The 14,828-nt window shown below is 35.8% G+C and overlaps 1 protein-coding gene across 17 annotated transcripts in view; it reads right to left on the reverse strand.

The window, feature by feature from the left end:
• Positions 1–14,828, reverse strand: part of SYNJ1 (synaptojanin 1) — a 68,784-nt gene that overhangs the window by 23,858 nt on the left and 30,098 nt on the right. For 12 of the 17 annotated variants that reach the window (XM_056327364.1, XM_056327362.1, XM_056327361.1 and 9 more), the window contains exons 12-22: positions 13,903–14,068; positions 12,142–12,165; positions 8,153–8,344; positions 7,936–8,020; positions 6,513–6,653; positions 5,939–6,131; positions 4,511–4,669; positions 2,166–2,322; positions 1,702–1,819; positions 1,369–1,584; positions 466–544 (exon numbers count right to left, since the gene is read on the reverse strand). In XM_056327364.1, coding sequence (XP_056183339.1) covers positions 466–544; positions 1,369–1,584; positions 1,702–1,819; positions 2,166–2,322; positions 4,511–4,669; positions 5,939–6,131; positions 6,513–6,653; positions 7,936–8,020; positions 8,153–8,344; positions 12,142–12,165; positions 13,903–14,068 — 1,530 coding nt within the window. The remainder of the gene's footprint in view (positions 1–465; positions 545–1,368; positions 1,585–1,701; positions 1,820–2,165; positions 2,323–4,510; positions 4,670–5,938; positions 6,132–6,512; positions 6,654–7,935; positions 8,021–8,152; positions 8,345–12,141; positions 12,166–13,902; positions 14,069–14,828) is intronic. The other 5 variants (XM_056327370.1, XM_056327357.1, XM_056327373.1 and 2 more) reach the window with 2 other exon arrangements.

Here is a 14,828-nt window from a genome sequence, read left to right on the forward strand (position 1 = left end):
ATTTTTACATTTTACAGAAGTCAATGACAGCTGAAATTTTGACACTTCTAAGTGATTGCAGTACAGGAGTGCTGAATATAAAATAATTGCAGGCCATTAATATAATCTGGTTCATACTACAAACTCAAGGCAAGAACTCTGCTTTTTATATAATTTAAAAAAATAATTTAAAATGTCTCATTTGATGAAGATGCCCCTCAATATGGGATCTTCATTTCTCTAACAGTCCTCCTCCTAAAAATAAGTTGTTTGGTACTTCTCTCAGCTGGCTTTTGAAACTCAACATAATGTTATGTGGCTATCAAAAGTGAAAAAGAAATGATTAAATAAAACAGTCTATACAGAACATGAAAAACTTTTAAGAATTAAAAGCAAAGAAACAAACAAAAACCCTAATCCACCCAAGAGTCTTTAAAAAGTTGGATCTTTTGCTGGTATATGAAAGCTTAGTAATTCTTACATTACCTCAGTACCATTCAAATTCATAACATTCAAAGCAGAGCTTCCTTCCAGAAATGTTACCCACATCTTGTCTTCCACAAACCTGCAAAGTCCATTGGAAACAATAATTAAAATGCTTTATCACAGCTCTTAGATTTTGAAGACTTTTATCATAAAGGTTTTTCAATGTTTCACTTGATTAATTATTTTTTTAAGTTCATTAAAATACATATAATTGGTTAATAAGCTTCAACTGAATGAATCCTTGCAACAAAAAAAACCCAAACCATAAAGCAAAAGAAAACCAGGTAAATATCACACTGCAAAAGCACTGTCCTCTTAAAAATTACGTGACTACAGTTACACATTCAATAGTAATTGTGTAGCTACAGGTTAGATCTTTGTATTCGGTGTCCCATGTTACATTAGGAGCATAGTCCCCAGTCCACAGTGTAGTCTTCTGGAAAAAAAAACCCCAAAAATACAACAAAAAAACCCCCCAACAAAATAAGCCCACAAAAATCCCAAACAAGAAACCACACCACTTATAGTTCAATTAACAGCTTAGTGAAAATGCAATATTCAAAGGGATCCTCTCATTGCAGTTCATTTAAAACTACTAACCTAATTTCAGAATACAAAAATTGTATAAAATGACATAAATAACAAATCTTAACTCTGACTGATTTCTAAGTCAGATGATACTATCTCAGAAATAAAGACTATATGCAAAAATTAAGTCTGAAAACTGAGACACATACAGGTATGTAAAACTGATTTTCAACTGTAAAGACATTAAAGTGCAAATCTAAATGTTAAAAATAAAGCAGATCATAACTGCAATGCTGCTAAGAAGGTAACTTTGTTCAGGAAATAGGTGGGAACAATGAGGAGAAACAGAGATTAGAAGTAAAAAATTTTTTTAACCTTATAAGTATAACTTCACCATAGTTTGCAAATTTTTGAAGAAGATCATCAATCAAGTTATCATCAAAATAGTTTTCTTCCGCTGAAGAACTTCTGATGGAGACCATTACAGTACCATCAGGTGGTCCTTGCATTGCAATCACCTCCTTATAAACTTTTTGTCTCTCTTCTGCTTCAATTTCAAATATGTCAATGTCAATCAGTGCAACCACAGGCCTTGGAAAAAAAATACATGAGAAAAACCTGTAAGCAGATTACCCCAGCAGCAAAAGATGTAACATGAATATTCAATCTTCAGCAATTAGGAAGTAATATACAAAATAAAACTAAAACCTATGATCAGATGTTTTCAACTCTGCTCTTCCGTAGTGCAACAAAGTACCAGGATTCCATGTATAGGGGACATTGCTGTCATCATGAAAACTAGCATTCAGAAGATCGAGGTCTTCAGCTGCATTCATTGAAAACACAAGGGGAAAAACACAGTGATTGCATGAATATGCTTTAAAAAAATAAGCTATTTGTAAAAAGAGAAAAAGCAAAGTAAACCAAAACCAAGTGTTTTACAGAAAAAAACAGAAGTTCCTTTTGCATTACTGAAATATCAGTAACTGGTATCTGATTCTTGATCCTCCTGTTTAGCATCACTGTATTTATTGCAGATGCTATTATAAGCTTTCTGTCTCATACAATGTCAGGGATAGAAGCTCAGAATCACTGACACTGTGAATGTCACTAAATGGACTCTATAAGCCAGTTAAAAGAATATTTTAAACAATTTCAGGAAGCACTCAAACCTGATCGGTCAAAAGGCCATTTTCTTCTTCTCCAAAGGATACGATCTGTCCATGCTGGTGTACGACATTTTTCACTGGTGTCATAGTCATCAGAAAAAAGATCATATTTGTATGTAGGAGCAAAATTTATTTTCCCTTCCAAAAACCCCCTAAAAATCTGTAAGAAACAAAGCAGTTATGTGTCATGCCAGAACAGATGGGAAACAGCTTGAAACTAATCAGGATTCTCTTTTCTAGCAGTGAAAATCTGTATACACATCTTAAAAGTCATTTGATCATATGAATCCTTCTCTAAATTTTACCTGCTGAAAACATTCTACATTTGCTACTAAGACTAAATAGTAACCTAAACAGATTATCATTAAACAGAAGCATGTCAACATTTATATCTTTAAAGCCAGGCTTATAAGCAACCTACTATTCCCTCCAATGTTGTTCAGATCTTGAGGTCATCCAGAACACAGATGCTGTCCGTAGCACTTTAATCAGCTGTTCAGTTAACACAGCTGCTCATGTGTTAGCAAAAGTTGGGGATTAAGGTTTATATTTTCTGTACCTATCTGAACACACAAAAAGCATTGCCCCAAACTGACATAAGATGCCCCACCAATAAACAGGAGCTAAGGAAAAAAAAAAAAAAGAAAAAGAAAGAGTCCTTAATACATTCAATATGAACTGAAAGATTAGTGAGATAATATCACAATTTATTCTCAAGCAAATAGGAAAACAGAATGAATGAGAACAATAATGTGAAATCATCTGCCAAGAGTACGTATGTTACTTAGAGATACAGTGCCAACTGAAAGGAATCAAAAAACCCGTTAGGTACTTTGCAACATAAATAGATAGAGCAAACTGACACAAGACCCTAGAAGGTCAGGGGTTTTCCTCACTCCTTAACTGTTTAAATTAGATATATGCTAAAGCCCTTTATAGTTAACCAGCTCCGCTCTTGAGTTTAATACTCTATGGGCAGTTTTACTTCACATCAGAGATCTGTAAACTAACTTAGATCTTACAGTCAAGTCTGCATCAAATGTCAGGGTAGCCTGCTTTTCTTGTTGGAAAAATAAATTACAATTTAGTCAATCTAAAATCAATGTTAAGAGATCAATGTCAGAATGTCAAAAGATCCACAACTTCTGAGGCAATTTATTAGTTTATTTGCCTTTGGTAATTATTTCTTAACCTACTTTTATGAAGAAAGTTGCTACGTAAATGCCCTTCCTGAACAGCAGATACACCAGTTAACAACCATGGAGCTACCCTCTGCAGCCAGCTGACACCCTGTGCCACCCAGCCAGCCACTTTCAAATAACAGAATATTACCCCCAACAGTGTAATACTACTCCTCCTCCTTCTCCCCAGTGAGGAGGCTATCTTGAGTCTTTTACATATTCCGGTACTTTCCATAGATCTTTCCAGCTTTATAAATGCCGTAAGCATCTCCCAAACCTCTACACCTCTCTTGTTTTTTATTAAATTAACAGACAACGATGCTCCCTGCCCATCTGAATGTATGCCTCTTTTTCTCTAGGAACTGGGCTATAAAAAGAAATAATTAAAAATTATTGAGCTTTTTTCCTCCTGTTCTGGTGCACAAGACACCAACACAAATGGAAGAGAACTCTAATTCAGAAAAAGCACTGTTTATGATCAAAATGCTGGCAGACAGACAAAACTAACAAGAGTATTATCTCTCATTTTACCATATACAGCATTCCCACATAAAGCTGGAAAGAAAGAATACACACTTCCACACAAAATTTGATTCATTACAAATATTCCTTTAATTGCTACCTGCTGCCTCCCAAGAAACCCTAGAATTCTAAAATCTGAAACTTTCTTCAGGCTTTGTTATTCCATGCTCTTTTTCTTTGTAAGCAAAAAGACTACCACTTGGACTATTGCTTTTTCCTACAGAATGACAGTAACAGCATTAGACCTGTTACTGCAGCAATTTAAAGTAAACAGTAACATTACTAAAAGAACTTTTATAAATATGTTTTAAATGGTTTTACCTGATAAAAAGAAAAACATTGTAAGAAGTAAACTCCAACACAAAGTTCTGAAAAGATGATACAGTGTCCTTTTTTTTTTTTCTTTCAGGAGAGAAAGAAAAACCTCACTCCTACAGCTAGTCGCTGTATTTCTAGCACTGCCTCTTCAAGACTGTTACTACAAATACGTTAATAAATGTTGCTATGTCCCACCCTTCCATACCACTGCCTGGACAAAAGTGAGAAGTAAAACATGCCGAGGATATGGATTTACAGAAGTGCCACAGAAAACTGCTAAAGCTAAAAATAAAAATATTCTTAAGTGTGCTAACACTTTTAAGATACCTGTCCAGAATTTTTCTGATTGATAAGCTGGTCTCCTGCTATAAGGGGATCCCAGTTCTGTTGTCGTATTAGCTCCTTAACCTCCTCATTTGGAATATCGATTCGATAATTAAAGTCACCACACCAAAAGATATAATCATGGGAAAAGAGCATCCTTCCCTGTAAAACAGAAGCACACAATTAAGTTAAAAACCAAGTGACAAATTTATTACTTCCAGGTGCAGGAGTTCAGTTATTAACTGTAAAACAGACATAATGTCTAGCTGATGAGGATAATTGAAATACACGTTAGTATTTAGTGTTCGTATGGTTGGAACAACATAGCCAAATGTATGGTATTCACACATACAGAATATGAAAGAAGTAACATTTCTTACATAGTTAGCATTTCTAAAGAATCATCAATCATCTGAATTGGATTCTAAAATTCTTTATCTTTCTACTCCTGTTTTAGAAGTCTGCTCTAAGGTGATGACTGCTACTTGTGTCACAAAAAGGTTACAAAGGAGAACAAAACACTACCCTGGGATCTTGTGGTACAATACCCTGACAAACTGCAAATCAAGGCCTTTATTATTCAGATTTAACTGAAGACTTTTCAATTATGTACAATTTTCATAGCTAGGAAGAGACAGAAGGGCTCTGTTAGTTTAAACAAAGCCTAGAGTTTAAATAAGAACTTCTACTTCCCTCTTGGTTTTGATTTTTCCATTGCCCTTAAGTAAATCAAAGCAGATTAAACCAGCATCATTTAGGAAACTCTTTCTAAGGACCATAAGAATATAGTACTGTCAAGAAAAAATGAAACATGACCATATGGACAAATGTAGAAATTAAAAAACCCTGTAAAATAAGATGTCAGACTCCTGCCCAGGGCCATAGAAACTAACTAAGGACAGTTTGACTACTGTCAAAATTTAAGTCTCAAGGAAGCATTTTGTCGCACTGATAAAATTATCAAGTATTTACTCAGTGTTAATTCTTTATGAGATTCTGGTACAAAACTGTAGAATCCAGCCTGACAAAAATGGGTTAGCAAAAATCATTCTCGTGTACTGAAAATAGTGCTGTTTCGCATAGATTTTTTGCTTGTAGTTGTTGAACTCCGATGCCTACAAAAGTTGTACTGCATGTCAGGAATCTGTAAGGTCTCTTTCCTATGCTAATCCTTGATGCCTAATGCAAGTGAATTCATGCTTCACCATCTCTATCAGTCATTGCACCGGAAAGGTCTATTCTTTCTGAAGTCATCTATTTTAATAAAACTTGTGGGAACTTAAATTATCTCTGAGACCTCTAACCCAAGGAAATTTGATTTCCACAGGAATCTGTGGATGGGAAAAAATAAATAGAGCTTTTGGACGACACTGCTGGAGGTCAAAGGGTTTAACTTCTCATTCATTATGGAATTTGAACAGTGTTGCTTACCATTGGAAAACTGAGCTTGCGAGCTATTTCTATGAAGTCTTCATTTCTCTCTTTAACTTGTGATTGTCCTGCAGCAAAATGACTGCAGACAAAGCAAAGACTGGATGTATGAAACAACATCCGAATTGCTACTGCACCTTTATTACCAGTGGCTCCTCCCATGCCAGTCTTTACGGTATCAACAGCAACATCCCTAAAAGAGTTAATCAAGTATTAAACCTAAAATACAATGACACAGAAAATAACAGCTTTAAATATGTCTGAGTATGACATTATTTTGGTAAGAGAACATTTTCACATTGTTTTTTTCAGCAGCAAGGCCATTGGGCTACTTTTAAAAAAATGTCAACAGCTATTGAGCAGGTAACAACCTAATACTTCAGCTTTTCAAGCTTTCTTGGCAACTGATGAGGCATTTAAATACTAAGGTAAAAAGAGTTCAAGCAACTAGCTCCCCAGAAGATTTAACAGCTATTTAGAGCCCCATATGCTACTTAGTACACTAGTATGTTTGCTTGCAATACAAAGCAAACTGAAGGTGACCCAACCCAGGCACAGCTGTGTGTTCACTGACCTGATAAAAGGAGCATGCTGGGGCCTGATGAACACAAAAAGGCAGACGCCCACCAGTTGCTCAGAAGCCAGCAGCACATACTTGTAATCTCTTGATATAGTCTTCTGTAGTTCAGCAGCCCAGAGCTTCTGATTGGTTGTGCTAGCAGTGAGATTAAAAATGCCAGTTGTAAACTAAATCAAATTAAGCAGGTATCTAAACTGTTGATCTAGTTGAATAAAGTTTGTACAATAACCTTAACTCAACTTTGGGGTAGCAAGCCAAAGCCAAGCTGTGAATGGTGCTCAAATGCCTCCTAGCAGAGACACAGGCTATAGACTGTCACGACATCACATTTCAAATTCAGCCTCACAAAACTCCTGCCTCGCTTTTCTCAACACCACAGACTGTGTTAGAAGCCAGGGTTATCTTTCCTGTATTTCTGAAGCTAGGCTAGAGGAGCAAAACTTGAGAATCTTTCCACAGAGTTACTTCCTAGCCTAGAGCTCAGTCAATACTGGAAAACAGAGATGTCCACAGTCTTAGATCAAGAAGAAACTTCCTTAGAGACCTAACAGAACATGGTTTTCAGAGCTAGCATTGGGTGTAAATGAAAAATATCAGACCTAGGAACAGCATTAGCTAGACACAGTTTGAAATTAGGGGATGACAAACTGTCACTTTGTCCTCAAGACAACATCCTGTGCAAAGGCCAACAGTGTTACTGGCTTTAGATACTTTTTCCAATGAGTTAAAGCTTGCTGAACACCAGAAAACATGCAAAACAAGCAGACAAAACAATGGACAAAGTGAATACGACCCTAGGACCAGACATAGAGACTTCATCACTGGTACCACCCACCACTAGTAAAAATGTATTTTCATAACCCACTTTGCTAGGGGTGAAAAATCTGAACTCCACAATAATATATATACATGTAATACATAGAATGACAACAAAAACTGACAGTATGGGAGCAAGTCTTGCTTTATACAGATCAAAATCTGATGCAAGACACTATATAAAGGCATAACAACAATACATGCTTTTGGAAGGAATTTCACAGGCGTCGCTGTTCCCAGCAGTAGGAAGGCACAGAGACTGCAGAACACTACAAGCATTAGAGGTAAATTTCTTCACAGTGTTAAATGAGGTAAAAAGTTGAGGGGCTACTGGAGGCGCAATCCAAAATATGGTCAAGTACTGACTGTTTTCATCATTGAGATTATATTAAATGTGATCTAAATGATCACAGCTTTGCTAGGGAAAGCTGAGATGAAGTCTGCAATCCTGGCACAGAAACTGGCAGAGAGAACTCGAATAGTCAAAAATTAATCCAGACTAATCCCAACCACTACAAAACAGCAGAAAATGTAAATAGCATTTTACTCAAAAAAATGTGATTAGCAACCAACCTAGTACTGTGTAGATAGTATCACCTACCTGGCATTCACAATGTTTCCTGCATTTAACTCCACCATTTCTTCAAATCCAATGGCAAATATGTCTACAGGCTTGCTTTTGCGATCTGCATTTAAAGGTTAAAAAGCTGTTAGTCATTCATAAAGAATTTAAGAACCAAAACCTCACATATCTATTTTAATGTTTATGGTCTAATTATGAAAATCAGCAGAACAAATTGACAGAACACAAACCTTACCTTGGAACTCATGAATACCAGCTAACTTCGGTGCATCTAGAAGCCAGTCAGTGAGGGTCTGATTTCTAAAGGCAATACTTCGAAACTGCTTCCCTCCGTTGACATTCCACGTCCCAACGCAGACTCTAATTTTTTTCGGTTTTGCATACTTATAAAAGTTTTCACACATACTCTTTAGCACTTTTACAGATGCTGCAAAAACATTTGAAAAGACATTATTTTTATACAGAATGTTTCTTTAGAAAATCTGGCAATGAGATCTTTCCCTTAACAAAATGGCAGCAAATCCATGCACAGACATACAGAAAGTTAAACTGTGAAAGCAAGATGAATGCAGCTTTTCACAAGGGAAGTTACATTTGCAGATATATTACTTGTCTGGGTAGGATACTGACTGAATGAAAGACAGTAGTAATTTGTTTAAATGCATATATATATATATATAAAAGAAACATAATTTCTATGTTTTAGAAATACCTGTCAGTCTTTCACCCTACCTGTGACTCTCTACAGAAACCATTACTTTTCATACATGCCAACATGGGTATCTACCTCGTTTTCACAGATTACATACATGAAATTCAATCTCCATTACAAAAAAACCCTTAGAGATATGTTAATTTCTAGAAGTGTAAGAACAACTGTTAGACTACTAAAACAGATTTAAGATACATAATTTTATCATTTTAAAGTATGCCTATTTAAACCACAAATCTGAATTATTTTTTAGGTCAGCAGAATTCCTAAAATTCTGCTTTAGTGAGGAAAGTAGGCTAGGATTCAAAACAATTAAACTAATTTCTCTTTCACACCAGTTTTTCTCTGTGCCTTGTTTCTATCTGCCAGATGGGAGAGAGAGGAATGACCCATCTGTAAAGGGCATTGTGAGAAACCAGCAAACAAAAAAGATTATTCAATAGTCAGACACTAGAGTTACAGAGATTTTAAAAGTCCCTTCGTAAATCAGCTGCATAATAACTCACACAGATACATTTCCTAATGCAAATGAACAGATATGAATGTTTTCTAAAATTATGCTCCTTTTTTTCTTCAATGTCAGTGGAATAAAAAACGCATCAGGTGTAAACAGTATTGTTTACATTTTACTTTACCTAAGTAATATTAATTTACCTATTTGGAATAGTCATCGTTATGAGAGCCAGTGAGAATCTTATAAACAACATTAGATGGAATTCTTCCCTTCACTGTGTGCTGTTCTGCAAAATGGTCAGCTACTGGGCACAGTATTTCCATTCATATCCCCAAAATGGGACAATTAGTGAGATGATTGGTCTTTTTAGTTATTCTTTTTAAGTTTACCACCTTTAACATGCTACAGAATCTTGGCTACTCGATTAAAGCAAAAATCAGGTAATCTCCAACTCTCTTGGTTTTGCAACAAGCTGGAAACAATAGAAAGAAAATAATACATTGTATTTATTGTTTGTGAACTCTTTCATTGTGAACAAATCATATATTCATATATGGGGTAATCATACAGAAGACAACAAACTGACCAGTGTCTCCTTGGGGAAATCATGCTTGGGATCATTGAATTATTACCTAATTAACTCCTGACACTGTCACGAACCTCTAATGTGAAAAATCTTACCAGGATAGAACTTTAGAAGTGAACTGACAACATGCTTATTACAAACCAGAAATTCATATCTTAAAACTAGCAAGCTTTCTAAATTGTAGAATGACTCTTTTTTTCTACATTAGAATAAAAATAAATAAAAGATGAAGCTTTCATCTGTTTTCGAAAATACTGAGTGGGCAAATTGTTTTTCAGAGCCCCTGAGCCTCCTGCATACATTTTTCTCCTACACATTTCTAGCTATTTACCTTTTCAACAAAGTTGTATCACTCTCTCTACAATGTTAAAAATCCAATCCATTACGTTTTCTGTTATTTTGCAGCAAAAATACTTTTAAGTGCTGTTCATACTAGGCAGGCGATGTTTAGAAATCAGTTCTACAAAGGGAGTATTAATTTAGAATTCTTGGTGGGATATTCTGTGCAACTGAACCGGACTGAACTATTTTACTACACATCCAAATTACTGCAGATACGTTTCAATATATGCAATTTGTATCCAGATGAAACCCACAGTGAAACGTCACATCAGTAAGTTAAAAAATAGTTGACATGTATGACTCTTCATGAGTTATAAACTAGGCTGCTATAGTATAGATGGTAACACCATAAATGACAATGTGACGGTTTATACTGATAAACAGTTTTTAACACTGACAAAATGCCAATGAATCAGTTAATTTCAGGTGTGTATTACCTGTGACTCAGATCTCATTATTTAAGTAGATACAGTAAAACACTAATAGAAAAAGTGAAGCTGAGAAGAATGTAAAGGCGACAAACATTTAACGTTCAAAAATACAGAATATGGTTTAAGTGGTTTTCTAAGGAGGGGGGGGAAGGCAAAAAAAAAAAAAAAAAGCTCTAAACACTTCAGATGTATTTGAACAACAATCTAGCCAACAACAAATCCTCATGCTTTCTTCCAAGGATCCTCCCTGTCAATCTTCAGTACCCAGGGCTAGCAGCTATGACCCAAGCACACAGGTTCAGGGGATACCGTGCACAACTTCACTATTCTCTTAAAATAGCAGATTTGCCTGAACAATTATTAAGAGCTTCCTTGCTTCTTTCCCTCCTCTTCTCCCTTCATATTCCTGGGTATTAAGCATATACTTTTCTCCTCTCACCCAGAAACTAAGCAATCTGATCTGGTTTCAGTGAACCTACTTCCAAGAGGTAGCACAATAAACCCTATCAAGGCAATAGCTCAGAAACAGCTGATTAAATTTTCTCAACACATACTAAAATCTGAACATGTGAGCACTAGGAATATTTTATTTTAAATAATAGTTTCTGGGAACAATGAAATGATGAAGTGTGGCCCAGCTGACAAGTACTCGCAGCCCTCCCTTAAAAATATGGAATATGTGTATATCACATCTCCCCAAATGGAGCAGCTTAATGTAAACAACTTAAATTACAACACAAAGGACTTCCACTAAGAATTAGAAAAGTCTGAAAACAAAGCTCAAAGGCATTATATTGCTTATGTTGTTAACTTACAATGGTAACAACCAGGAGTTTTCAGAAGCTTCTTAAATTGAAGATACCTTTTATCTCCTTTTTCTTTATCTGGCTCATCCCTACACATTCTTATTATTACTTATCACTTTTTCATGTTCACAGTGTTGCTGAATCCTCTGAAGCCAATCTCTCTTATTTTAAACCCAACATCACAAACATTGGACAAGATATTACTGAAGTGTCTCAAAGTAGAAGATTAGGAGTTAACTAAGAAATTCCCTCTTTGAGCCTTCTCTTCACTTAAAAGAGTTTTTAAAGACTTTTACCTAAATAGATGCTCTAATACTTTCATTTTGTGTCACGTGCAGAGGTAACCATATCTCAGTGGTTTTGACTGTACTTTTGCTCCACAAAACACAAGTGTCAACATGTTATTTCAGACCATTCCAGTACAACGTTAATCTTTGCTGGGAGATACTACAAAATCAGTCTGTCTCATGCAAGAACACAAGCAAGTAGAGCTTCTAATAGCAAATAAGATGAAGTTACAAATCATGCTGAAGAATTTTACCTCTTACCCAAAACAAAAACACAGAAGCTCCCAAACAAGAAAAAAAAGCAAATTCCTCTACAAGCTAGAATAAAGCATTTGCAAAAATAAAATCCAAAGAATTGACTGTCTCTTTTTGTAACTCACAGCCAAGCACAACTGAAACATTTTTCACCCCTTGTATTTTCACTTCTCTCATACTGAAGAGTTTTTCTTGGATTAAGGGATTTTGGGGCACAGGAATGCCAGATCCAAACACTACTAGGAAAATGAGCCCACAACCAAATATTATGCAAATAGGCACAAAAAAAAAAAAAGCCAGAGAAGCACAAGAGCTGCTCAGATATTTACAGCTTAATTTACTATACTATACCTGATTGTAATGATTGCTCTGAAACTACGGATGCAGTAAGAAGGAAACAAGAAAAAAATTAGTCAAATAAGTAATTGTTTTTTAAAATCTTCCATTTCTGTTCCAAAAATATGTGAGAGAACATGCTGTGATATACAATTTATTACACATAACCACCTGCATCAGTGAAAGGACATCTTTTATGCTGCAAAATCTAAAAAGTTCCACAACAGTATTACCAAATTCTCTTTCCTTGCTTAATTAATAATGGATAATAAAAATGAAGTCTCTCTGGTTAATGCACCACCTAGCAGACAACATGAAGACATTATGTTCAGTAAAGAGGCATTAATGTTCCTCAGCTGACAGAAGCTGCAAATGTTGAAAGGACAGCTTGCATTCACAGAGAAAGTGAAAAGAAATAAAAATGACTTTCAACTACTTTTGAGGCAAGGCCAATTAAGCAGGTTTCAGATACAGGAAAAGGTACAATAATATGAAAACCTGTGGTAAAGAAATAAGAGGAAAACAGCCTTTCAGGTTACACATTGGAAATACATAAATACCCACAAGATGAAGACTACAATTGGGCAATAATTTTTTTTTCTCATGTCACAGATTTGCACTGAAGTTTTGACACATTTTTCTCACTCTAGGTTGAGAAGTGTCGAGAAGAAAGGGGGGGGGGGGGGGGGGGAAGAAAAGGAAAAATTAAGAATGTTGTTAATCCCTGAAACCAGGAACAACCCACCATTTAGGACACTCTTACCTGGCACCTTGGAAAGAAAGACTCAAATCTAAACTCCTTTGCCCAGGAATTAGCCCCTCTGTTTTTTGTATCTCAGGAGAGTAATCACAGCCCTACACCTGGCCCACTTACTATTTCCCTGCCCATCAAGTCTGCAGAAGGATGGGACATGACTGTAGTCCTGGGGATCATGTAGGCTACACCTCTGTCTGGGGATACAGGCTGCTGTGGTTCAACTCCTTGTTCTGATTAGGTGAACGACCTTCCTGTACCCAGACCACCCAAGCCCCACACGGCTATGCTGCCTACGCAGAGTTTCTCACTGAAATCTCTCTGATTCTGAAGTAGAATTTCACCCACAAAGCCTGACAAGCTTTTGTGGTGCAGACATTCCTGGGAAAGACGACTTCTCACAAAAAGACATTCTGTGATGGAAAATAATTCATCAGGAATTTTCTGATAGCTCCTGTTACCTTAAATATTCTTCCATTACCCATACCCCTTTTGTTCCTCAGTACCTTAGAAACCAAAATTAAGATAAATACCAGCGTTCTTAGGACTATGAAAAGAATAAATGCTTTCTATCTAGTTTAACACTATGGTGAGAATTTCTTCACTGACACAATGGATCAAATTAAGACATTTAAAAAACAATAAAACACCCTAGTATTTTAATAAATCAGGATTTTTCCCCCAAATTCAGCAGGTAATTGTTATGATTAACACTTGCTATAAATGGATTTTAAGAACTGAACAGAACATATCTAACATGCATCTACAGTAAAGTTCAGACAAACATGCTCCACAAATATTTACCTATTATACCACCGGACATCAACAAAATACAAACAACAAACTACTGCAAGCATGTTAGTTTGGTAATATTAGTAAAGCAGAAGTAACTTTCATCTTTTAATATCCAACAGAACATAAATAGCATTTATACTTTCCAATATTGCTTTGAAAACAGACTCCATACAGCTTTTTTACACCAAATAGTTATCAGACAGATTAAAATCCTGAAAGACACATACCGCGTAAACTGCTGGTGGTTAAGAGAGCCCGTGCTTTATCTGCTAAATCACTATTTAGGGTATTTCCCAATAACAAAACATCAATGGCCTCCTGCTTGGAGCTATCAAAAAAGTTATTTTGAATCGTTCTGGTCACAGAACGAGCACCATCCTTCAGCTTTCCAGCCTGTTAGGGAGGAACATGTATAAAATATTTTATGTTGGACACTGCTCACAATAACATTGGCAATATTCAGTAACATATTTGTAAACTTCATTAATGATTTTAAAATCTAAGGCAATTCCCTTCTTAAAGTATTGAATAAAGTCTTCTGAGCCTACTGTGTGCTTCCCCCCCTCCAAATGCTAAACACCAGAGTAATACTTTCAAGGCATATCTAACAAGCAGATAATTCCAGTTTAAATTATTTAAGCAAAATACTGCAGGGAGGGGAATGTTATTTTTTTCCCTAAACACTTGGTTTTCAAAATCAAATTGATATAGTGCCATGTTTAGACCATGATACAAGATTTTGGGCTTTTCCCCAAATAGTGAGAGATGAGCAAGCACTTAAGTCCAAATGCCATGATACATGAATATGTATGTATATACACCTATGAGCATATTAGTTCAGAATTCACATTCTGAAATATCAGTGTTAAAAAAAGAGAGAGCTTCAGCTTACTAAGACCCCTTAACTTTTTAAAATAACGTGCAAGTCTCATGCAGTATCCCAGAAGGAACATACACACCCATCTATAGCTACATACATAGGAAGACAGTCACTGCTCACATCACACACGTGGCATGACTGGAACACTGCTCCAAAAGAACAGTGTCCAACTACCTGAACTAAACAAGTTTAACTAAATTTAAACAAGAATCTTCAAGAGATGTACTGCTACTAGATATTCTCTGTGGTTCAGACATCTAGAGGATGATGTAA

This window comes from Falco biarmicus, chromosome 2, assembly GCF_023638135.1.
Source record: "Falco biarmicus isolate bFalBia1 chromosome 2, bFalBia1.pri, whole genome shotgun sequence".
Taxonomy (NCBI): domain Eukaryota; kingdom Metazoa; phylum Chordata; class Aves; order Falconiformes; family Falconidae; genus Falco; species Falco biarmicus.